A 27,655-nucleotide genomic window follows, 5' to 3' on the forward strand; every position below is an offset into this window, starting at 1 on the left:
CCACATGCTTTGGGCGTGCACTGAATTAACATAATTCTGGACAAAAAATTTTAAATGTAAATCAGACTACCTTTTTGTCACAATCCCTCCTAACCCATTAACAGCTGTGTTTGGTGTATTCCCAGATGGGCTTAAAGTGGAGAAGGGTAAACAAACTGTGATTGCCTTTACTTCACCATTAGCATGTAGACTTGTCTTGCTCAACTGGAAGAATTCTAACCCACCTCCGTCAAATCAGTGGGTAACCGATGTTATATACTATTTGAAAATAGGAAAAATCTCATTTTCACTTAGAGGATTTGTTCAAAACGTTTTTTTAAACCTGGCAGGAACTAATCAATAACAATTTAGAATAAGCATTTATATTGCATCTCTCAAAAGAGTTTTGCTCTGGCTGTTGGCTTTTCTCTTTCTCATGGGTGGGGGTTATATTTGAATTTAGTTTTGTTAAGTTTGACTTGATTGTATGGAATGTTATATGCTATTAATAAATTCAATAAAAGATCCTAAATAAATAACAATGCATTACTTTTAAACAGTGTAAGCAACACACCTAAGTATTCTGTAGAGTTGGAGCAAATACAGCATCTTTATGTATTATTGTAAATTTTGGAAGATGATTAGCAAGGATACCATTGTAAAACATCAACAATGTAGCAAAGTGGTTAAAGATGATCAGAATCTGGTCCTGTTACCACATGCAAATTGACCACCACAAGAAAATAAAATTAAAACAACCAAGAAGTTTTAAACAACCAGAAAAGTGCATCATCATCTAAGCTACCAAGGCAGGGTTATCAGAATTTGGGACTGGTAAACTCATTTAGAATAAACAATTGAATTTTCTTTGTTTCAGATTTGGATAAACCAAACTTGACCGTTCACCAGACAATAAGTGATGTCCGTGGAAGCTACTATCAGGAGAAAACAGTTTTTTTGAGGTGTACTGTCAATTCCAATCCCCCGGCTCGTTTCATCTGGAAACGTGACTCTGAGGTGATCACTCATAATCAGGACAATGGGGTGGATATCTATGAGCCTCTTTACACTCAGGTAAGAAAATTCTTACAAGTTACACTTCTGTTTTTATCCTAAGTGCAGGGGAATTTGGTGCCAGAATCTGGGATACAGTAAAAACATCTAAATGTGCCTGACTGGCTCACTTTGCATACTTGAATCATCATTATATGAGGTAAGTGAGAACACTTCTTATAGACTGAGGGAAAAATACTGCAAGTAAGACGGGGTATGTAATCCTGATAAACGTGACAAAAAGTGTCTTCATTGTTACGTCAGTATTATATACTACATAAAACAAAACTGTAAACCTGTCAAACCAAAATAGCCATTATTGCTTTTTTATGTACTTTTTTATGTATTTTCAGTATACAATTACAATAATAATTAGATAAGATAAATTGTATTTCTCTTAGAAGAAATTAAGTGATTCCTATACATTCTTTTTCATTATAGTTTCAGAGAGTAGTGATATGTTGCATGTTGGTTAGACATACATGCAAACATTTCACAATAATCTGTACCCATAATTATGCTACTCCTCATTACCACTAATGTAAAGCCTGAGCTGTGTCATCTCATCACTTTTATGTTTTTAGGCCTAGCATATAAAGTCTCATGGCTTTGTCTTACAGGGGGAAACAAAAGTGCTGAAGCTGAAGAATTTACGGCCACAAGACTTTGCCAATTACACCTGTCAAGTTTCGGTCAGGAATGTGTGCAACATCCCAGACAAGTCTGTCACGTTTCAACTTACCAACACTACCTGTAAGCATCACAACCTGTAATTGATTTGTGTCAGGTCACCCTGAATATGATGGCTTAGACACTTCAGATTTTTGCATCTGTGTTCATAAGTTAGAGCTTAATAGAAAATCGGATGGGTTTCTTTACACAGACAATTGAAATAAAGTTAATTGTATTTTTAAATTTTACTGACAATAGCCTAATATTGTAATAGGTTTGTGAAACACATGTTCTAATTTAATGTATTGATAATGAGATTTTAATTTTACAGATTAAAGATTATTTGTTCATAATCATGATTTATTTAAATTTCTACATGAAACTGTGTTCTAAAGTGAAGCATTTTTTATAAATTAAAAATAACTGGCCTGTTCTTTTGTTTCAAAATAGAAGTGATGAGGCCAAAGTTAAAAAATGTAAACAAAAGCCTTAAAACTTACCAAATATGTTAAATTTTCAAGCCAAGAGTGTTGATCCATATCTTATTGCTCAGGTATTGCAAAACAGTTTATCCCTTTCATTTTAGGAAGTAAAATCAACACAATTAACACGATAAATCTCCTTCCACATCTCACTTGAAGCCTCTTCCACGCTCTTCCTGCCTCTGCCTGTCCTTGCAAGAAACTCGGCTCCTTTTATGCCAAAACAGTGAGTACCTCTGGTGCCACAGCATCGCACACTGGAACTACTTCCAGGTCAGGCTGATGTCTATTAAAGAGGTTGCACTGTTCCACTGCACCTCCCCATGGCAGTATCCAAGAACCCCAACAGGGCTGTCCAAAGATACTACAAATCTCAGCCTGCTCTGCGGATATTCCAATGGGAGTCCCAGCAATGGGATGCTGGCAGACACCTCTTGTCCTTATATTGTGGCTTCCCTTTCTGGCTGGTAACCAACATGACACTCACAGTACAAAATACAATGAAACTCTTTATGTGTACACCTCACTGGAGGCTACTTAAAATAACATGGAATGTAAAAGGTGAAAACTATGCCATTTAGGAAAGAACTCATTGTACTCATTTGAGTGCACGTCTCTTGTTTTTTTTTTTTTTTATTGATTTTATTGTAATCATTCCATACAGATAGATCAATTTTTACAAAAAATAGGATTGAAAGCAAATCAACCCCCACCCCTGAGAAAGAGAGCATGGCCAACGGAGTAAACTTGAAGCTTGTAAAAATACATAAATTGATTAGTTTAATAGGCGGATAAAGATAAATGGAGAAGAAAAAGAAATGGGAAGAGAATCTACTTCCTCAGTGCTTCAAGAGCTTATTCTAAAATATTATTGATTAGATCCCGCCAGGTTTTGAAAAAGTTCTGCATAAATCCTCTAACTGAGAATTTGATTTTTTCCAGTTTCAAATAGTATAAAACATCAGTTACCCACTGACTTAAAAGGGCAGAGTTAGGATTCTTCACTCACAGTACAAAGTAAAATGTAAAATATCATGGAATATAAAAAACGAAAACTACGTGCCGTTTAGGAAAGAACTCATTGTACTCATTTGAGTGCACATTTCTTGTTAAACCACTGCATCTATATGTGATTCATTATATATACCATCTTCCTATATAAAATATGTACAAATTGCATACGATAATATGATTTAAGTTTGCATATACTGCTAGTGCTGGTTAATATTTTCAATCACAGCAGATACATGCTCAAATCAGGCGATTTCAGGACATACTCAAAGCTTTACTGCTATATCAGATCCTTGGCACACTTTTGTGCAAAACAGTTTGCTACAATCTATGGTACAATGTAACCATCGAAGAAACCAAACTGAGGAGACAAATATATATTAATATGCAGTTTGAAGCTCATGAAGTTTGATGAATATGGGAGTACATTACCTCCATTTTTATACGTTAGGTTTTTTTCTTTTAATAAATGTTTCGCTTTACAGCACAATTTCACTTGGCAAATTACTATAGCTCATGACTGTATAGATGTAAGGTTGATTTGAAAAATATTGCACTTGTCCTTTAACCTGCTTTAAAGTTTATTAATTTTGAAAGGTTCCTTCAAAAATTGCATTTAGCCCATTAATCCAAATCTATTTTTTTCCTATTCTCATTAATCAATTGCTCTTTCCTCAGTGATGTTTCGGTTCTGGATGTGTTCTTACAGCCTTTATTCATCCTTTGGTTCTTAATTTTACTGATTTTAATAGTATCTTGTATAAAGAGAATCAAAAGTATCAAAATCTTTCCTTAACACATGCTTCCGGTGAACATGTGTTTGCCTGCATTTGTTGGAGAGTTTACCAAAGATGCATATTTTTAGATACAATATCATACTTTCACTTTACATTGTACCACTTTAATATATTATATGAAGGAGTATTAGGGGTGCATTACAGATTTAGCATCCATGGTGGTTGTCTGTGTGGTTTCCAAGTTGATCCTGTGTCTAAATTTGATTTCCCTGTGTGTGCTGCAGTTTTTCTTCTACATTTCCAAAAATGTGTGTGTTGGGTGAGTGGTTCTCTACCTGTTTTACATGTACTGTGTGGTATGTGAAGAATTACTGAGTGGTACAACAACAACAACATTTATTTACATTTTCATACAAAAGATGTAGCTCAAAATGTTTTATAGGATGAAGAAAGAGAAAAAAGACAAAATACAGAAATAAAATTAGGCAATACTAATTAATATAGAATAAAAGTAATGTCCAATGGCCAGGGAGGACAGAAAAAGCAAACAAAAAAAAAAACAGATGGCTTGAGGAAAAAATAAACTCTGCAGGGTTTCCGAGGCCACGAGACCGCTCAGCCCCCACTAGGCATTCTACTTAACATAAGTAATCTCAGTCAGTCCTCATGATTTTCAGGCTTCACATGGAAGAATTTGATAATGATGGTCATGTGAAACACTGGCCTTCAATCCATCAAAGTATGGATTTGCTCGGTGCTCTGATCAGGTGGTGGTGGTGCAGATCGCCACCACAAAAAACCGGAAAAAGAACTGCAGAGAAAGTAGGGGTTAGTACGGATTTCTGAGCGACCAAGAATGATAGCGATAATTAAATGCATATACAGAATATCAGGGTTAAACTAAAATTAAGCTATGAGAAAGCCATGTTAAAATAATGAGTTTTTAGCAGTTTTTTAAAGTACTCCACTATATTATCCTGGTGAATTTCTATTGGTAAGCTGTTCCAGATTTTAGGTGCATAACAGCAGAAGGCTGCCTCACCACTTCTTTTAAGTTTAGCCCTTGGAATTATAAGTAGACACTCATTTGAAGATCTAAGCCTACGATTTTAAGTGTAAGGTGAAAGGCATTCCGAAATATAGGATGGAGCAAGATTATTTAAGGATTTCTAAACAATCAGGAGTATTTTAAAGTCAATTCTAAATGGCACGGGTAACCAATGTAGTGACATTAGAACTGGAGAGATGTGCTCAGATTTTCTTTTCCTAGTTAAGATTCTGCATTAGTTGCAATCGATTGATGTCTTTTTTGGGTAGGCCTGAGAAGAGTGCGTTACAATAATCTAGCTGACTAAAAAACAGAAGCACAAACTAATTTCTCAGCATCTTACAGAGTTATAAGAGATCCAACTTTTGCTATATTCCTTAAGTGAAAAAATGCTGTCAATCCTAATGGATCAAGGTTAATTCTAATAACCTCATTATATACATTCTTGCCAATTACTAAAACTTCTGTTTTCTCCTTATTTAGTTTGAGAACATTACTACTCATCCATTCAAAAACACAAGTAAGACATTGTGTCAGTGAATCAAGAGAGTCAGGGTCATCAGGCTGTATTGATAAATATAGCTGTGTATCATCACCATAGCTGTGGTAGCTCACGTTATGCCCTGAGATAATCTGACCTAATGGGAGCATGTAGATTGAAAAGAGCAGTGAACTCAAGATATATCCTTGTGGAACACCATATAGAATATCATGTGTCTTCGAAGTATAATTACCACAACTAACAAAGACTTTTCTACCTGCCAGGTAAGACTGAAACCAAGTTAAGACACTGCCAAAGAGGCCCACCCATCAACTAAGGCAATTTCTAAGAATATTGTGAGCGATGATATCAAATGCGGAACTTAGATCTACACGGCCTCTGTCTGCATTTACCCACAAGTCATTTACTACTTTAACGAGTGCAGTTTCTGTACTGTGATTTGTTCTAAATCCTGACTGAAACATTTCAAGAATAGCATATTTTTTGGGGTGGTAATTTAACTGCATAATGACTGCTTTCTCTTGGATTTTACTTAAGAAAGGCATGTTAGAAATAGGTCTAAAAGTTTGAAAAGCAGAGGAGTCAAGATTATTTTTTTTGAGCAAAGGTTTAACTACAGCAGTCTTAAGACAGTCTGGGAAGACCCTCGTATCTAATGACGAGTTTACTATGTCAAGAATACTATCAATTAGCACAGCAGATACTTCTTTGAAAAAACATGTTGGTATTGGGTCAAGGACACAGGTGAAGGGTCTCAGTTGAGAAATAATTTTATATAAATCAGGAAAATCTATCCTGGTGAAAGAAGTTAATTTGCTTACAATGGAGTACCAGGATTTAAGAGGATCAGTATTGTGGAGATGTACTATATTATTTCTAATATCATTAATTTTGTGTTTAAAAAATATAGCAAACGCCTCACAAGTTTCACTGGAAGTTTTTTGGAGGCATTCCATTAAGAGACCTGGGTTTAGCAGATGATCAATTGTAGAGAATAAAACTCTGGGATTACTAGCATTGTTATTTATAATTTTAGAGAAACAGCACCGCCTCTCAAGACGGACTATGTTGCTGTATTCTGTTATTTTAGCCTTCAATATCTCATAGGGGGTAATCAGTTTCGTTTTTCTCCATTTACGCTCAGCTCTCCATCATGTTTTCTTTAGATCAGACACTCTTTAGGTCTTCTATGGTGTAACAGTGCTGGATGATTTTTTTAACTGTCTTTTCAGGAGCAACTATGTCAGCAGCTCTCAATTTATTATTAAAAACCCCCACCTTACTATTTACATTATCATCACTATTGTAGTAAGTACTACAAATCGACTGGTTGCTTAGAATGTTTGTAAACTTTGAAGCTGCAGATGAATTAAATAAACATTGCTTAACATCAACTTTTTATCCTTTAGTAATTACTAAATCCAAAGTATGCCCTGCTTTGTGTGTTGGCTGACTAATGTGCTGGCTCAAATCAAGGGTCCAGGAGGTTCATGAATTCTTTTGCTTTCGGGTCACACTGATTATCGATATGAAAATTAAAGTCACCAACTATTAGGAACATGTCATAGTTCGTAATTATAATTGACACCAAGTCTGAGGATTCCTCAAAGAAAGAAGCATTTTATTTAGGAGGTCTATACATGGACAGTACTAGAGACTGAGAAACTCCTTGAATATCAACGGCAAGATACTCAAAAGACTTGAATGTACCAAAGCCGACATCTTTACACTTTAACCAGCTCGAGTAAATATTTGCGACACCGCCGCCTTTCTTACCTTGGTGATCCACATGAGTAAAGCTGTAATTTGAAGGTGCATATTTGATTAAAACAGCCACACCATCAGAGCTAAACCATGTTTCACTTAATGCAATAAAATCAATTTTCCTATCACTAATAAGATCATTGATGGAAAACGTCTTATTGGTTAATGTTCTAACATTAAATAAGGCCATATTTATGGTCTCGGAGGTAATACACACAAAAAAAACTGGTAGAGGCAGAGAGAGAGAGAGACAGTGACTCACTGCACAAGGAAAAGAGAAACAAACTGTCTTGATTGCAGTTAATCCACAAGAAGTTGTTCCACTGCATTAATTGTGGTGTGTGGTACCTGCCTGTTATTACAGTAAAAATTCTTCTTAGTTTAAATTAATAATGCAGGAAAATCTTGCTATGCTAAAAGACAAAAATGTTTTTATTATTACAAGAATAGTCAAATCTGTAGTCTGGACACCTGTGTCTATCACTTTTTAATTCTGGGCAAGCAAACTTCAAAGTCTCAAAGCCAGGTAGTATACCAGATGTTTTAGATCTTTGGTATATCACATCCATACAATAGTTTTTTAATCACAAAACATGTGATTAAAACAAAAGACTCTATGCTTCATGCATGATCTTAACCTGGTGGCACTTTTAAGAAAACCTGCTCATAGCACGGCAAATTGCTGTAACCCCTGTCTAAAGCCTGGATTATACTTGATGCATCCACGCTGGTTGCAATAGCAGCACAACTAAAAGGACATCAGAATTGTTGACACATGCTGGGTTTGCAACCATGCATTGTGTGTGAAATTGTTTTCTAACTACTCAGCAATACAGGTGCAGTACCATGTACTCTAACAGAAAATGGTAAATTTTGAGGAGAAGCTGGTTATGTGGGTGCCATGAAGGGCTGAATACAAAGCAATAGGTCATCAAAGTGCAAGGAAGATTTGAAAAAATATTTGAAGCGCATTTCAAATCTTTATTGGTTAATGGGTCTGCATGCACACACGCTAGTGAGCAGCAAGTCTAAAGGATGCAAGAAAAACTAAAGTGTTAGCTGTAAAGCAGCTGGGGAAATGAGTGCAAGAATACCAAAAATTAACTGTATTCATTCTTTGTTTACTGCGATATAAATAAAGTAATAATTAACTGATGCTTTTTTATGGATTAAAAAAATATAAAGGAGAGGACAAATCAATCCATTCTACTATTGGTTCAATACCAGTTACAAGTTGAAGGAATAATAATTATAAGCAGCTTTATGAGAAAATCAATAGAAAATATTTTTTCAAATACTGGAAGAACTTTATCGGATTAAATATGGAATATATCCTGCAATGTAGCCATGACTGCAGGGAGTGGACAGCATCACAGCCAAGTCAGAGAATGTCCTGAGCTCTATAAAGAGAGCATCCAGATCCACCTCATATTAAAAAGGTCAGTTTTTTTCATGTAGAAATGAATTTAGGATTGGAAAGGGCAAGATAGCCAGTAACATTAGACTATTTACTGTACTAGTCAGCCTATAATATCTACTAAATGCTGATGCAGTGCCAAATGTGACAAATTTTAATACAGCTGCATTCACAGATCATTGGTTGTGGTCATCTAACATAGTGCACCTCAAAATAACCCTGAATAGCAAAATAAAAATATTTTTGACAGAGAAACTAATCGGTGGGATCCAAAACTGGTCCAAAAACAAAGTTTGAGAATCAAATGTTAATTCAGTATTTCAGTTAATTATTAATTAAAAAAAAAAAACTTTTGTGTTCAATTGAAAAAGACCACACATCGGCATGATGTTTAAAATTATTCTATTTGCTAAAATATTCTCTTTCATTGTGCTGATTGCATTTATATTGTGATAAAAGAAAACTATGCACTCATGTACAACAAAAATTACAAATTTGCTATGAAATGTTGCCTGTAACCCTTCAGCCTTAATTTGAAGCTGGACTACCAGAAAGCGTACCTGCTCTGACAGGTTTGCAAAGCTTGTAGTCGAGCAGACTACCTTATCCATTTACAGTTTCTCCATCCCAATTTGCCTTGGATTGCTATAAACATTTCAATAAACTTGATGGGTCTATCTAGTTCAGTGGAATTTGGTGTCTATTGTGTGTGCACTAGGCAAAACAGAGGACCCAGCCTTGAAGGGGTGCCAGTGTCACATCAGACAAGACATAATTTCAAAATAACATTTATTTAGATTGTGTTTCCAAATTTCTAAATTGGCCAGACATGCACTAATGTGCTAAAGCACAAAGCCTATCCTTCCAGTAAAACAACATGCAAAGTTTTAATGGAAGTGCATAATCATAGAGAAGCTGAATTAGTGAGGATAGTGGCTATTGCTACAAAATACTTAATTACAAAAACAAATCATCCATCCATCCATCTATCCATTATCCAGCCCCGCTATATCCTAACTACAGGGTCACGGGGGTCTGCAGCAAACATTAAATTTGTAATGTTGTTTGATGTTTTTTGACCAAAATAATATTTATTAGTATAGTTTATTAGCAAAATACAGTAAATAAAATTTGACTTAAGCATATTCAACACTTATTTGAATGGTACTGGAAGGAATGTGATGTTTGTACTTACACCTCATTTCTGAACTTAGAGTAAGTAAAATTTAGTTAATAATTCTGCATTAATATACCGGGATAAACAATAGGACAATCTGATCACCTACGTGAGATAACTTAAAAAAATGTTTGTTTAATAGGAATTCTGAAATAGAAGGAAAGATTTGGAGAATTAAAGCATCAGTTATGTGACATTTGATATCTATATTAATTTGACTTGTAGATTAAATATTGCTTTTCAGTAAGTGTTACCAACCAGCTAATGTCTATACACTAATGCAGTCTTAAAAGAGCAAATGTCACAAACCTGATTTGAAAAGTGTGTTCTTATAAAAACTGCTTTAAAGACTTTGTGTTAATTAAAGCATTCTGAATTATTTTAATATTCACTATACCATATGGCAATGAAATTTTGCTTCACTTTTTTGTATTAGTTTTAAGTTACATTTGTGTTTCAGTTAAAGGACAGAAACTATTAATGAATAAATTTACCAAGTATCCCACAATAATCATATCATTCTTTATACATTCTTTACAACCCCACAATGAAATCCACCAAAGCCCAATAACATTTCCCAACTTTTTTTACCTTTTGGGGAAATCCCCCTCTGTGTTATAGCTCTGAGCTGTATATTTTTTGTAAATTAATAACATGGACATTGTTTGTACATCTACTATTTAACAAAACTTTAAGGTCTGTGTGTGTCCAGTCCCTGTGTGGAATCTGATTGGTCAGTTTGGCTCTGGTGATTTGATTAAAAGAGGAAGTGCTAGTGTGAGACACTAGAAGGAGTAAAGGTGTAGGACACCTGCTAAGTGTCACCTTTAAAAATGGGGAGTATAAAACTGGACAGGAAGCAAGGAAGGTGCTTTGAAAATTATGAGAGGGAACGTCAGTCAAAGGAGGTTCAGATATACACCGATACGGAGGAATGGCATTGACGGTACACATAGGGCAAGAGATATCTAATATTTTTAGATTTATTCTATTCCCTAACGTGACTTGTTTAACAGTAATAAGAAAAATTAATACACATACCCACAAACTACCTGTAATACCTCATTAAAACCCCCAAATACAATACTTTTGGACAGATACAGAAATGTTACCTTTTTTTACCTGAATGTTAGTTATGTCACTTTTGTTCATAAATTATTCCCCTGCCAATTTACTGCAAATAAGATATAGGATGCCGAGCCAATTCTCACCAGCTTCTCTGACTTCAACCTCTGAGATTTTAGCTGTACCATCTGACCTCATTGCAGCAGGACACTGGATCAATGATTCACAAAGGTGGCCCTTAGTGGGACAGGTGAGTTAAACATGCAGGAAGCAGGAGACATGGCCTGGAGTGCAACCAGCACTGGCAGAAGGGGACTCTTCTCTGTTTCAGAATGTGTTGCTTTAACCCATCACTTGGTATGTTTCTTTCAAACATCCGAACTTTGATTACTTATAAGTTCTAACTATTTGCTTGTTTCAGTGTTTGGCTTTACTGTGACTTGGCTGACTGATTTAATTTGCAACAAGGTTCTTACTCTTCCAGACAACAATCTTTTTAGAGCCGATGAAGTTATGACCGGTAGAATGTGTGTTTTGTTTTTTTAATAATTCATAGTGCACCAAACTTAAAGTCCTGGGAAGAAGCTGTACCTCATGTGTAATTTCTGAAAAGTAATTGCAAACTGTTTTACCTGCCTAGAGAGTTCACATCTGTCATTGTAATTGGAGTTTATGTGCCTCCTCAATTAAATAGCACAACTGCAATGCAACTTTTGGCTGATCAAGTCTTAGCTGCTGAGAATAAGTACCCTCCTTTTCCACAGTTATTACCTTGCGTGACTTGAATAATTCCACCTTGGTATATATTCTACATTTGTAAACATCAGGCAAAATGTGCTACTAGGGAGGAGGAAACTCTGGATCACTGTTACAGCACTATTTCTGCTGCTTACCATGCTATTCCACGGGTCTTTTGGGTAACTCTAAGCATGCCATTATCTTTCTCTTCCCTTTACAGGTATATAGACAGAAACTAAAGTAATCTAAACCAGAAATAAAAAACTTTATGAGTGGATTAGTAAGGCTGAGGAGAAACTATAGATGCCACTCTTTAATTATACCAGTACACACACAGTTACTACTTACACAAGTTTTTTTTAAGAAAACCTGTATTCCCAAGAAAAAAAATTATCAAAGACAATAATGACAAACCAGGTTTTCTACAAATATGAAATAGTAACAAAAAAAAAAAAATGCAAGGATAAAGTTTACATAATTGGAGACAAAATTGTTTATTAAAAGGCTAAATATCAGCTAGACAATGCTATTAAGGATAACGAAAGAAAAGGCCAAAGTCAACAGAACTTCTCTACACATGATTGCTGCCTGGAATGCTATAAAAGTAAGTACCGGTTGCAAAAGCAAATCCCACCCCCACAGACTAATCCATCTGTGCCTGACCAGATGAACAGTCTTTATTGCAGGTTTGAAAAGCCCTTCTCCACCACTCAAGACATCAACCTATCTGACCTATCTATCTTACAGTTCAACTACACCTTCCCTCACAGCATTTCTGAGCATGAAGTTCATTAGCTCTTCTGGAGACAGAAATGTCATAGAGTTCCTCATCCAGATAACATTTTTCCATCCTCACTAAAGCATTGTTCTGATCGGTCAGCCCCAGTCTTTGTAGAATTTTCAACGAGGTGCAAAGTCCTGCCTGTTTCAAAGAATCAACAATAATCCCTAGGCACAAGAATCAAAATACTTATATTCTACATGATTATAGGTCAGTAGTACTGACCTCTGTAATAATGAAGTCATTTGTACATCTGACTCTCAACATCATGTCATAAATTCAAAAATTGACCCACTTCAGTTTACTTACTGAGCCAACGGGGTCAATTGAAGTTACAGTGAACATGGCTTACAACTGCATCTTTAATCATTTAGACACTCCAACTATTTATGCCATGATCTTATTTGAGGGTTTCAGGTCTGCATTTAATACAGTCATAGCAGCGGTACTCCATAGCAAACTTTTCAGTATAAATGTGGATTATGCCACCTGTCTCTGGATCTCCGACTTTCTAAGTAACAGATATAAGACAGTAAAGATGGGCGAATATCAGTCAGGGTCCTGGACTCTTAGCACACGGTTCCCTCAGAGCTGAGTTCCATTTCCTCTCTTTTTTGTCTCTGCAAACCAATGACTTTACCTCCAGTAACCCATCTGTTAACACTAGAATTACCAATGCTTACAAAAAAATTCCGGCCTACTTTAAATCTGTTTTCACCTCTTCTTCAGCCCCTTTTATTTCGTAAATGTGTCAATAAGCACAAGCAGCAAGCAGCCAACTATCTCATGCCTCCACCAACGCAGAAAGGGCAGAATGTTCTCTCAGCTCAAGTCTGCTTACCTGCGTGTAAGTTGCCGAGTGTTGTACAGGGTAAATAATATATTGTTATTTGGAATACATGGATGTCATGTGTGTTCCGTGTCTACAACAATGGGATAGCAGGCTGCTTGCTGCTTGTGTTGATTGACACATTTACAACACAAAAGATGCTGACGGAGAGGTGCGAACAGATTTAAGTAATTCTAGTGTTAAACTTATGAAGTTTTCTGATGACAGCACCTTGACTGGCCTGATCACAGATGGCTATGAGTTCCCATATCAAAGGAAGGTGAATTAGCTTAGTTTTAAGAATTATCAGCAAAAATTCTACTAGTGTGTTTATGTGAAAGTAGTATGTTTAATTTGGATTATTTTCTGAATTTTTTACACATTTATCACTATAGATGCAGCACTGAACACCTTAAGCTTCACACCTATATAATCAGAAAATTGCCTTGTATCAAACTATTGCAGATGAAAAGTAAACAACTTTTTTTCTTTTTGTTTGATAAAGAGGATGGCACTCTCTGTGTAAATGCTGTTTTCATTTTACTAATGGATTCCTTTAACAGTGGCTTTGGAGTAATGATGATTTATGCCAAGGTTTTATTTTTTATATTTTGTGATACTACTATGCAATCCACAGTTGCATTGTAAATTATGCCAATATTGATGTTGCAGTGGATTTAACTGGCTGTTGAGCATGCTCACTTCAGTCACCAGCAAACATTTTTCATCAAGACCTCAATTTGCATTTTCCCTGAGGGAGGTATAAAGCATAAATAAGAGATGATAGGCACTGAGACAGTGCTATTTGACCAATTTTAATTGCAAAGATATTGCCACAGTAGTATGCCTGCAAAGCCTAAATAGACTTCACAGACTCCTGGGTAGCCTGTCTTTGCTCATCTTTGTCTTTTTTTACTACTGTATAGTGAAGAAAGTAAGCCTTTTGCTGAGCAGGAACAGGCACAAAAGTGTTGTCTTTATTTATGTATACATTGTTTCTCCTCACAATTTTCTGGTTGCCTTTCAGTATAAACTTAAGCTTCCGTGTTAGTAAATTAATCATTTTTGGCAGCAGAAGAGATGGTGACATTGTGGCAGATCTTTTTTTTTTTTTTACAAATCTGTTTTCTTGGACTTATAAAAGAGCAAGGCAATAAAATGAGTTATTTGAAACACACAATTTTCTTATATTTTATAATTCTTTAACCAGGCCAGTTTTCTCTTTTTAGGTTCCTAAAGTCCCACAAAGCATTTGTTATGACTGTCAACCACATTACTTAGGCTACTGTCAGAACATCTTCTTAGTTATGCAGTATAATTGTTTATCTTTGTGATTCCTCTAAAGGCAATTTTATGGTCATTGAGTCTGTATTACTAAAGAGAATAACAATATTCAATATTTACCGCGTAAGAAGAACTCAGCTGGGGCAGGTATAAATTTTGTGATGTGAAGACTACATTCAAACATTTGGATAACACCAAGTTCAGATTGACAGATGCAAAACAGCTTACAGCTATTGACAGGAAAACAGAAGCCCTCTCTAGAGTGGTTTTAGAATCAAATGATATTTGCATTTGCAAAGTAACTTTCTGCCAGTAAAGAGATACCAGGACATTCATTTGTGTTCCAAGAGAAAGGGTTTTCAGCAATTTTCAGAAACAGTTTAGAGGACAAGAGAAAGATCATTGTCACTGTGAAATAAGGAGGATAATAAAGAGGACAATAACCAAGAAGATGTGTAAAATAGGTGTATATAAATGCATTCATACATAGACACACATTTATAGAAGTATGTAACCAAAAACTATTTTCTACATTTAAACAAGAATTCAGTGGAAATCGTAGCTTTGACTTTTTTATTTTACACTAGCAAAATACCCGCGCTTGGCAGCTGAGAAGTATTGTGTTAAAGAAGTTATGAAAAAGAAAAGGAAACATTTTAAAAATAACGTAATATCCCTGACCATCTCATCTTCATTGTCAACCATTGTAAAGATAACAGGTTTCATTCATCGAAGTGATCACTACCCAGTACTCGTGAATCTAAGATGTTTAACAGGCATTCCCGGTATTAAGTTGTGGATTTAGCGGCAGCGTGTCTATGAATGTAATCTAAACTTAAGCTTTAAACCTTGCTTTCCTATTGATATGTCTACAAAGGCTTGTTCAGCTTCAGAAGGTTATTCCTTTCTTACTGCATCAATAAACAGCTCATCTTCCTCTTTATCTGAGACATCACACACTGTATGCATGGGTTTACCTTGTCCAGTCCTGCAAACTTTAGCGAAGTGGTGAAATTTACCACATTTTTTACACTGTCTTTCTTTAGCTGGACATTGACTTTTTCCACCGTGTGGTTTGTTTCCGCAGTAGGTGAACTTATTAATATGCATGTATGAGTCAGTAGTTTCATATTCTATTGCTGCCGTCTCAATTGTGTAATGCGTTTTTTGTTCAGTGCTCTTTGGAGCTCTTGCTTGTTGTCTGCGTACTGCGTTCACAGTCATTTCACATGAGCTGCTCGGAGTACATGCATCGAAGGTTCTCAGCTTTGCTTGTGCTATCTCGTGCGATCTTGCGATGTTCACAGCTACATTTAATGTTAGCTCAGACCCGGCACTTAAAAGTTTCTTTCGCACTTTTGCTGAGTTTGTGCAAAACACTATTTTATCCCTGACCATCTCATCTTCGTTTGCATAAGCACACGTCCTTTACCAGCAATTTTAACTCCGTTACAAAGTGATCGAAAGTCTCGTTTATACCCTGCGTCCTCTCATTAAACTTGTATCTCGCGAATATCGTATTCGTTTTAGGAATGACAAATGCCAGCGGCAGGGTGTCTATGAACTTAATTTAAACTTTAGCTTTACACCCTGCTTTCCTATTCGTTTGCATAAGCACAGTCCTTCACCAGCAATTTTAACTCTGTTACAAAGTGATCAAAAGTCTTGTTTATACCCTGCGTCTTCTCATTAAACTTGTATCTCGCGAATATCGTATTCGTCTTATGCATGAAAAACGCCAGCGGCAGCATGTCTATGAACATAATTTAAAGTTAAGCTTTACACATTGCTTTCCTATTGATATGTCCTCAAAGGCTTGTTCAGCTTCAGAGGGTTGTTCCTTTCTTACTGCATCAATAAACAGCTCGTCTTCCTGTTTATCTGAGACATCACACACTGCATGCATGGGTTTACCTTTCCCAGTCCTGCAAACTATAGCGAATTGGTTCAATTTACCACATTTTTTATACTGTCTTCCTTTAGCTGGACATTGATTTTTTCCACCGTGTGCTTTGTTTCCGCAGTAGCTGCACTTATGAATATGCTTGTATGCGTCACTCACTTCATATTCTTTTGCTGCCTTCTCAATTGTGTAATGCGTTTTTTGTTCAGCGCTCTTTGGAGCTCTTGCTTGTTCTCTGCGTACTGCGTTCACAGTCAGTTCACGTGAGCCGATCGAAGTACATGCATCGAAGGTTCTCAGCTGTGCTTATGCTATCTTGTGCGATCTTGCGATGTCCACGGCTTTATTTAATGTTAGCTAAGACCTGGCACTTAAAAGTTTCTCTCGCACTTTTGCTGAGTTTGTGCCAAACACTAGTCTATCTCTGACCATCTCATCTTCGTTTGCATAAGCACAGTCCTTCACCCGCGAATATTTAGTGGCACCGTGTCTATTGGATTGCTGCTGACGGACGGCCTTATATGGGCAGGCACTCAATTACGTGGGAGGCGTGATGATGCGGGACGCAACTCCACCTCACACGGCGACCGAGCTGCAGGCTATGGCTGTATATATGTACGTAAGTAGGTTCCAGTTATGACCATTACGCGTAGAATTTCGAAATGAAACCTGCTTAACTTTTGTAAGTAAGCTGTAAGAAATAAACTTGCCAAATTTCAGCCTTCTACCTGCACGGGAAGTTGGAGAATTGGTGATGAGTCAGTCAGTCAGTCAGTCAGTGAGGGCTTTGCCTTTTATTAGTATAGATGAGCTCCAGTCACCATGACTCTAAATTGAATGAAGCATATGTGCTTCATGGATGGATTGATTTTTTTTTTTAGAAGCATCTTTAGTTAGACCATTGGTTCCCTTTAAAGCCAAATGCTTCTGTTTTTTGAAAAATACATAATGGTACAACAACCAGAACTATAACCTCATTGCTTTAGAACACTAGGAAGGAATGGTACTAAAACAAAAAATTGGACATAGACATATACATAAGCACAATAGAGTTTTGGGGTAACTTTTAATGCTCTTACTAGATCCATGTTGACTTTCTCTCTGTATTCCAGATATCCTCCACCAGTCACTTGTATCTTCATACTTGTCTTGAGTGACGCTATAGGCCTGTTTAGGATGCAATCCTTGTGTGCCACTTCATAGCACTGAATGATGCATAGGAATATGTGTTTAGAGATTTCCTGGGTATTCAGAAGGTCTCGTTCTTGTCTATTAAATCTAGAAGTATTCACTTTACATATTTAATCTCTACAAATACCTCGGTCAGATAAAAAAGATATATGAAACTAAATTTTCAGCAAAAAATTCTGGTGTTCACTCCGTGTCAGCAGTCCAGTCACAAACTTCATTCAGGCACCCTGCAGCAGTAATCAATTAATCACTCGGATGTATCACAGAGGATAAAGGAATGAGCACTGATCATTTACTGAGAATGCATTTTCACAGATAATAACAAAACGATCTGTACACAGCTAAAAGAATAAGATTTGTCCAGAGGTTAAAAGCTTTCAAGAATACAAAATCAGCAATGGACGCAGTGAGGCTGGGACTATACAAATTTACAAGAGCAAAAATGAGTAATATATACAGATGCTGCAAGTGAGGAGTACCACATGCAGGTACTTAGAAAAGAGAAATGTTAAAAAGTAATGCATGGAAACTAGGAGAGGCAGAACAACAGGAATCAAATTCTAAAAAGGATTTAGCCATATACATTAGCTTTAACATTTTCATCCCCCAATAATTATGTAGAAGCAATGAATAGAGTAGTTACAGCGTTTAGCTACTTTGAATTAACTGTGGAATATAAATCTCTGCAAGTTCTGTTCCATCATTAGGGTGAATTAATGCTATAGACATTTAGAGCAGTGGGGCTTCAGTATAGTTGTGGAGGGTCCAACTTAATTTCTTAGAAGACAATTATTGCTCAGACACCATATCTGTGCTTTATTTTATTTAACTTGCTTGTTAAGATTTTGAATCCTTAATTGCTTCTTATAGCCTGAAATGGCTACATTCACTGTTCTAGCTGTTTGTTTTCTAAACTAGCCATCAGTTAACCATGAGCCTCCAATGACAAAGGAACCAGAAGTCACCATCTAACATGGTCCCATTTACAGCTCTGGGTATACATCATGAGGTATCTGTTCTATAAATCATTTGGATGATATGCTTTGAAAGTAAAATCTCCCATATAAGAATGACTTGACATTGCAAAATGAAAGTAGTAGCACATCATGACATTAATTAACTTCTAAATCATCAATTGGGCTAGGACAAAAAGATGTAGGTAGTGTGGCCCTCTGTGAACTGAATATGTGCTCTTCTGGTTTAGAGTATCTGGGGAAATCTGAACAATACAGTGCAAGCAAGGAAAGAGAACAACAACCAAATGCACAACCAAATTAGAATTTATAGGTGAGTGGAACGTTAATCGCTGCTCTCCAGAGCATCTTAAAAGACGTAAAATTAAACAGTCCGTCAAAGCGGGACCCACCAGATCTCTTCTGAAAATAAAGGTGTCAACAGTGAGGAAAAATAAAATGTGTTATGTTCAAGCCGTAGGACAAGAAGCATACATGTATACAAAGTACTTCTAAAAAATAGACCCTACAGTGATCATGAAAAAAATGAAAGGAAACTGATTATCTGTCAATTTCTGAAAAGCCAAAAAATCAAAACTAAGTAATACTTATTTAGTATAGTAGTACTAAGTTTAGTAGTACAAAACATACTAATACTTTTCATATTCTTGTCGTTTTAAGGAGAAAATTCAGCAATTCTTTAGAATGGGGGCTGCCTATATGCAGCTATCATTCAATTACTGCTGTATAAGAATACCTTAAAGAATTTATTTATGTTATTGAGTGTTAAATGACAGAAAACAAACTTTTAAAGTCCTTTTTTTAAAGTGTTTCTGAAAATTGTTTCAGAGAACACACAGCAGTTATGAATTACAGTAACACATCCCTTTGTGTAATTTAATATGCTACCTTTCTCTGAGGGGAAAAATGGTTGAACTTGTTGTCGTTCATAAACCCCTTTGCCAAATGTTACATCAAAGGAAGGATGTTTAGACAAACAGAAAACTTACTGAGCTTCAAAGAAAGGATGTTATAATTTCCCTTCGGCAAAAGAACTCATGTTGAAAAATTTTTTAATCCCATACTTAGAGGTGTAAAGAAATTACTCTCTTGTGGAAAAGAATTTTGTTGTTTTAATAGTATAGCTTGATTTTTAACCTATTGTGTGTCTTTCTTGGCAGTATGGGATTTTGCAGACATCAAAAGGGTACCTATGCATCTAAAATAAAATTAAATTATAAAGAATGTATACTTTTTTATGTTATAAAGAATTTTATGCTAAACATTTCAATAGAAAAATGGTAAAATTACATAATTGTAGTTATTTTCTTCTTGTGTATGTTTGTCTTTGCATTAAAGGCTGATGATATATTTGATTAAGCAGGTTCAAATGATTGGCATCAGTTAGAACACTCAATGTTAGTTAAACTTTAGCTGGGACCTGTGTTTGAGTAAACTAAACTTTTAAAGTTGAGCTTACTATAAAAACTTCTTATATTTTTGATGATTTTCATTGTGGGATAACTTTAGTACTGTTTCTCAAACTTGCAGCTTTGTGAATATTACTCCTAACTTCAGAGTTACTTTTTTACTGATAAATCACATTAATTACATAGTAACTGCTTAATTGCAGGTATATGTGTCAGAAACAATCTGAAAATGTTTAAAAGATATTTATTTTTTTTAATTTCATTAGTCATAATACAACCATTAAATACATCTGAATCCGATAATGCTTTTGCATCACTTCTGAAAAATGCAAAATAACATTCTCAAATCTGTTTAATTTAATTCAGCTACAAAATAACACATCTCATGATCTCTGATCTGTTATGCCACTAACCAGACATATTTTTGCAAATAATTTAATTATGAAGGCATAATAATGCTGCAGGATTGGTAGAGCATGGTGTTGTGGGCTAGGATTCCAGAACCAGAGAAGACTGCACTCTTTACCTGATGAACAGCATAAATAAGCAATTTTTTTTCTGGTTTAAGACCTTAAAGCTTTAAAAACAGTGAACAGTTGTGAGGTGGATTACCTGCACAAATGAGTAAAACAGAAGTAATAGCAGAAAACTGCTGTCAAATAAACATGCATAAATTAAACAGAATCTCTAACATTATTTCTTAGTATGTAAAACAGTAACCTAAATAAAACCCAGCAGATTTGCACTTGTCTTCTCTCTCTTCATGTCTTCTTCTTTATTGTCATGGATTTTTTGTGTATGTTTATCCATATATATGTTTATTTTACACAATGAAAAAATAGTATAACCAATTTAATACAAATCAGATCTTTGAGAAACACCTAAAAATGCAATGAGAAGAAGTAATGAAGTGAAACATTAATTGCAAAACAAAAATCACTGTTCCAGTCATTTTAGCCCCATTATTCTATGACAGGAGTGCTGGGAGTTGTAGCCTAATCATTGAAGTAACATGTGCAAGACAGGAAAGACATGGAGGTATAGGACAAACTGACATTATTCTTTCTTGACTTATATGGAGCAAAGGTCCTTGGCTTTAAAAACTTGAGCCAGACACTTTTAATGTCACCTGAAAAGTCTCATTTCCCACGATGTGTTCCCTCTATTCAGAATGCAGCTTCTGCACCTTTTTTTGATAATCTCCCAGAACATGGCTAAAACCTACATGTTTCAACAAATATCCATAATTCAAATAGAAATGAGCCTTGATGAAAAGAACCTTGCACTAATTGTCAACCAAAAGGATGGGAATATGTGCCTCCAAGAAATCAATGGTAAGAACTCTCTTCCTCCCTTTAAAAATGCTTGCAAAGCAAACATCTTCTCTCTCCTCATCAAGCTCACTGCTCTCAACTTGGCAGTCAATTTAGCTGTCCAAAGCCAGACCCCATAGCCTTTAGGGTGTGGCCATACCAGAGGGTGAAGAAATCCCTTGTACTTAGGTCACTGTTAAGCGGCAGGTGTACAGGACTGAATGCATGTGGGAGATTTGTCTGTATTGGAATTAGGTGAGGGAGGCATTACTCCAAACCTTGCTAAGATAGAAAGTGCACGAGCAGAGAGACACTGTATATGTAAAGGACAAGCATTCATCTTGCTGAAAATAGTAACTGACTAACAAGCAGTTTCCCAGAAGACATGATTTTGCTAGTAACAAGAGAACCAGTATGGTGTGTTTGAATCTTAAATTCAGTAACAAAGTGCAGTACCACTCACAACTAGAAGGTCTGACCAAGGCAATGAAGGAGACAGGCTTTTAAAACAAGGAAAGAAAGCTTGCTGAAGATTCTTCCACGTGTCTGGAAAACTCTGACTAAGAAAGGACCTAAGCATAAGTACACCTACTTTGAAAACTGTTAATTGTAACTTAGTAAGGATGAAGCCAACTAAAGTATTTTAATATTGGTGTAACTGTAACTAAAAGGTAAATCCATGTGAAGGATAACAACATTTATTTATATAGCACATTTTCATACAAAAAGTAGCTGAAAGTGCTTTACATAATGAAGAAAAAAAAAAAAAAAAGACAAAATAAGAAATTAAAATAAGACAACATTAGTTAACATAGAAAAGGAGTAAGATCCGATGACCAGGGTGGAGAGAAAAAAACTCCAGACGGCTGGAGAAAAAAAATAAAATCTGCAGGGGTTCCAGGCCACGGGACCGCCCAGTCCCCTCTGGGCATTCTACCTAACATAAATGAAACAGTCCTCTTTGTAGTTAGGGTTCTCACGGAGTCACTTGATGTTGATTGTCATACATACTTCTGGCTTTTAATCCATCCATCATTGTTGGAACATCATGGTGCTTTGCGCCACCACCAAAACGACACCAGAAAAGGAAACAGAAGAGAGAGTAGGGGTAGTAGGGTTGTTCACAAGTCAATATTAACTGGGCCATACTTTGAGATGGAATGGCACAGTTGTTAGTGATGTTGCATAAGACTTATAAGAGGTATGCATTCTGGGTTTGAATTTCCCTCATGGATGTTGTCAATATGAAGTTAGCATGTCCTCACCGCTGGCAAACACAGTATGTGAGGGTCTACAGTGAATGTAATCCCTGTCCAGAGCCAATTTCTGCCTTACCCCTGAAGATGCAAGCATAGGTTCCAGCCCTAAATTGGACTGAGTAGGTTTGAGAATGTAATGTTGTGTTAATCATGTGTGACTTTTTTTTTATCTGCTTCTTCAAACCAAATTTAGCTTTGTATTAACAATACTTTCTGCCTGCTCCTTAGTCCAAATATTACTTTGTACACTATTCAGACGTGAACTCATTTTTTTTTTTTTTTAAGAGTTCCACTTTGTTTCAACTTTTCAATAATAAATTGTGCACCATGCTTTAAAAGGGTGACTTTTTATTCTGATCCACACGTAGAAGCACTTTAATTACAAGCTGGCAGCACTCATCAAATCATGTTGCCTGCACGTGTGTGTTCCTGCATATAACTGTCTGAAAAACCAGAATAGACATTTTAAAAATAATAATCATGTGTGCTAATTTAGGACTTATGGTAATATATGTGTGCTATATTTATAAATGGGATCCCTGATAATTTCATACACCGTAATTTCCTTCTTGAAATTGATTTTAAGATGGTTGTTTGTTTACCCAAATGACAGAAATGATTAAATAAGATATCAAAAATGATTTAGCAACCTTGCTCCACATCTTTAGCTTTGGAACCATTTAAGCATTAGTATCATCCAGTCAGTCATTTTCTTAACTCATTTTTAGCACTCAAGGCTCATGAGAGAATGAGTTGGATAAGAACCAATCATAGATGGGTCACTAGTCTATCACTTATCTACTTACAGTAAATACATGCTCACGTTCACTAATAGTTTAGACATATTAGTTAAACTAATTACTGTATATGTATTTGGATTGTGGAATGTAAAAATTATTGCTTGAGGTAGAACATAAAAAAATATATATAAATGTCGCAAAAAAAAATAATAAATAAACAGTCTCACTGTAAGCATCATCCAGTATCATCATCATTACCAAAACAATGCAAAAAGCTGTTGATAGGATGTTATGTTTAGTTTATATAACACACCAGTGAAACTTCACCTAGTGAACCGTGTGCAGTTCTGGTTACTACGCTGCAAAAAAGACAGCAACACTTGAAGTTGTGCATGGGAGAGAAACAAAGTGCATCCCAGGACTTAGGGACACTTAAGGTACCACGTTTTAAACTTGTTTAGTCTCAAACAGAGGGCACTGAGGGGGTGACGTAATCCAGGTTTTAAAAATTCTGAAATCCATTAATAAAGTAGATCTAGCCAATTTTTTTTTTTTTTTTGTTTGACTAAATAGTGAAGCACATACACGAGGACACCAGTGAAAATTAAGGGGAAGCACATTTAAGATTGAAGACATGAAGCACTTTTTCAGTCAGAGTTGTGGGAATCTACGTTAAATACGGAGTCAGGTAGTTGAAGCAGAAAGCTGGACAACCTTTAAGGAGTATCTGGAGGAGCTATTGAGACAGCTTAACTATTAGCTAAACAAGCTTGATGGACTGAAAAGGCCCCTTCTTTATTACATTCTTATGCAAAAGTATTCAACACAAGACAAAAAGTTTTTTTTTCTTTACCTAAAAGCATTCTCATCTTATTACTAGAAGTTTTTTTTTTTTTGTATTTTTATTCATTTGTCTCATTACAAGATCAGAGGCCTGTTCAACAAATGTTTAGGCACTTTACCAGAAATTCTTCAAATTACTACCTGTATTTTTAAGTAAATGTTCTCATTTTCATTTCACAATACTATGTTGACAATATTGTTTTAACAGTAAAAACAGTATGCATTCTCTAGGGAGCAGACGTTTGAGCACAGTAATGGCTTAGTTGTTTTGCCGTGCCATTTTGATTTAAAACACTCAGAAATTGATTTACTTAACATTACAGTTCTGTAAGTGTGGGCACAGTTCATGCAGGGCATGTTATATATCGATCCCACTTTCATTGTTTAAATCCTTACAGAAAGAAGAGATTGGTGCAGCAGGGTTAGAGCTATTATGCTTAAACTTTAAGTTTTTTTTTTTTTCCTTTGTATATTACTTCAATAGGTAGCATAGCCTCCTTGCAATCATTCTTCTTAAATCTGTTGCTAAGAGAAAGGAACAAAAGAAAATCTTAAAATGTACATAACATTCTCATTCTGGCTTAATCTAATTCAGTTTCAGCTGAAGGCTTGGAGCCTAGCCTTGGTGCAAGGAGGAAGCATCACTGAAACAAGGGTACCAGTCTGTCACAAGGACTACTCATGCACACACCCACACTGGGCACATTTCAAGTTCCCAGTAAACCTAAACTGTACATCTTTGGAGAAGCATGTGGAAAACCTGAGTACCCAGAGAAAAACTCACACAGATGTGAGGTGAATGTTCAGATTCCAAATTAAAATGAATGGATGAATGATTTGAACCAAGAATTCTGGATCTATGAAACAGCAAGGCTAGCCACTGTACAACCGTGCCACCCTCTACTTAATATGAAGCCTACTCCTTAGGGTATTGCCTGTCAGTAGTGCCTTTTGTCTTCCTTATAGCTATTTATTGTGTAGACAACAGTACAAAACCTGCCAGACGATGTGAAAATGCACAGTAACAAGAAGATTCTATACTATAACAAGAACAATATATTAATCACAAAATAAAAAGCTTCAGCAACAAATGTAAAGTAAATCTTAGTACAGAGTGAAAATAGTTATTAGAACACTTAGAATTAATACTTAGGTGCCGCACATGGTTTTTCAATAGATGCCTATATACACTGCTCAAAAAATTAAAGGAACACTTTGAAAGTGCATCAGATCTCGATGGGAAAAAATCATGCTGGATATCTATACTGATATGGACTGGTTAATGTGTTAGGAATGAAAGGATGCCACATCGTTTGAAGGAAATGACAGTTATCAACCTACAGAGGGATGAATTCAAAGACACCCCGAAAATCAAAGTGAAAAAATGATGCTGTAGACTAGTCCATTTTGCCGAAATTTCTTTGCATCAACTCAGAATCGTACTCAGTAGTTTGTATGGCCCCCATGTGCATGTATGAATGCCTGACAATGTCGGGGCATGCTCCTAATGAGACGACAGATGGTGTCCTGGGGGATCTTCTCCCAGATCTGGATCAGGGTATGATTGAGCTCCTGGACAATCTGAGGTGCAACCTGGTGGCGTTGGATGGACTGAAACATAATGTCCCAGAGGTGTTCTGTTGGATTTGGGTCAGATGAGCGTGGGTGCCAGTCAATGGTATCAATTTCTTCATCTTTCAGGAACTGCCTGAATATTCTCGCCACATGAGGCCGGGCATTGTCATGCACTAGGAGGAACCTAGGACCCACTGCACCAGCCTAGGGTCTGACAATGGGTCCAAGGATTTCATCCCAATACCTAATGGCAGTCAAGGTGCCATTGTCTAGCCTGTAGAGGTCTGTGTGTCCCTCCATGGATATTCCTCCCTAGACCATCACGGACCCACCACCAAACCTGTCATGCTTAATGAAGTTACAGGCAGCATAACATTCTCCGTTGCTTCTCCAGACCCTTTCACATCTGTCAAGTGCTCAGGGTGAACATACTCTCATCTGTGAAAAGCACAGGGCACCGGTGGTGGACCTGCTAATTCTGAAATTCTATGGCAAATGCCAATTGAGTTCCACAGTACCGGGCAGTGAGCACAGGGCCTTCTAGAGGATGTCAGGCCCTCAGACCACCCTCATGAAGTCTGTTTCTGATTGTTTGGTGAGAGACACACCAGTGGCCTGCTGGTGATTATTTTGTAGGGCTCTGGAAGTGCTCATCCTATTCCACCATCCCCAAAGGAGCAGATACCCGTCCTGCTGATGGGTTAAGGACCTTCTACGGCCCTCTCCAGCTCTCCTAGAGTAACTGTCTGTCTCCTGGAATCTCCTCCATGCCCTTAAGACTGTGTTGGTAGACACATCAAACCTTCTGGCAATGGCATGTATTAATGTGTCATCCTCGAGAAGTTGGACTACCTGTGCAGCCTCTGTAGGGTCCAGGTATTGCCTCATGCTACCAGTAGTGACACTGACCTTAGCCAAATGTAAAACTAGTGAAAAAACAGTCAGAAAAGATGAGGAAGGAAGAATGTCAGCGGCCTCCACCTGTTAAACCATTCCTGTTTTGGGGGTTGTCTCATTTGTGCCCCTTTAGTGTACCTGTTGCTAATTTCATTAACACCAAAGCGGCTGAAACTGATTAACAACCCCCTCTTCTACTTAACTGTACAGGTCAATAGCCCAGAAGTTTCATTGACTTGATGTAATAATCTGATTAAAAAGTGTTCCTTTAATTTTTTGCGCAGTGTATATTGTAAAGAATTATACTGAGACTGAAAATATGAGAGGAATTATTTACTTGATTCCTACCATTAATTTGTCCATTGGTATTGGTTTCACCTACTGGTTAGTGTTTTGGGACTTTGTTTGCTTTGGGTTTGTTTATTTCACACTCCTCATGGTATACCTTTGGAGCTGTTTGGAGCTTTTTGTCAACAAGGGCATTTTGGAGAAATACATTTTTTTTAAACAAATCTTCATTTGTCTTTTATGCGTACAAGCTGAAGGATGACGGATCCTTCCTCATGTGAGAGCATTTGCTACAATTTGTCAGTCCTTTTTGCTAATAAACTAAACTAAATTCATGAAAAGCACTGTCTATTTTCTGATTGTTATTCCATAATTCAGAAAACAACAATTCAATTAATATTACTTCTGACTATACAAATTTTTATTTTTTCATCTCTTACTATTTTATTTAATTAATTGCATTAACCACTGAGTAGGAATGTAATTATTCTTAAGAATCGGTGAACCTCAGGAGACTCTCTGAATTTTTTTTCTTGGATAATTTTTTTTCTGTTCATTTGTTATGAAAATTCTTAAATCTTTATTTTCAAGTTTGAGAAAGATATTAAAATTTTTATTTCATACACCGCAACAATTTTTTATAGTCTCTGTATTTTTTGGGTGATTTGCTGTGTTGCACTGCACCATTGCTAAGAAATGACTCCCAAAAGGCACAATGTGTGAC

The 27,655-nt window shown here is 36.3% G+C and overlaps 1 protein-coding gene across 1 annotated transcript in view; it reads left to right on the forward strand.

Moving 5' to 3' along the window:
- LOC120525770 (MAM domain-containing glycosylphosphatidylinositol anchor protein 1) overlaps positions 1-27,655 on the forward strand; it is a 1,080,913-nt gene that overhangs the window by 399,810 nt on the left and 653,448 nt on the right. The window contains exons 5-6 of the mRNA XM_039748356.1: positions 857-1,053; positions 1,653-1,785. Coding sequence (XP_039604290.1) covers positions 857-1,053; positions 1,653-1,785 — 330 coding nt within the window. The remainder of the gene's footprint in view (positions 1-856; positions 1,054-1,652; positions 1,786-27,655) is intronic.

The sequence above is a fragment of the Polypterus senegalus genome, chromosome 3, assembly GCF_016835505.1.
Source record: "Polypterus senegalus isolate Bchr_013 chromosome 3, ASM1683550v1, whole genome shotgun sequence".
NCBI lineage: Eukaryota > Metazoa > Chordata > Cladistia > Polypteriformes > Polypteridae > Polypterus > Polypterus senegalus.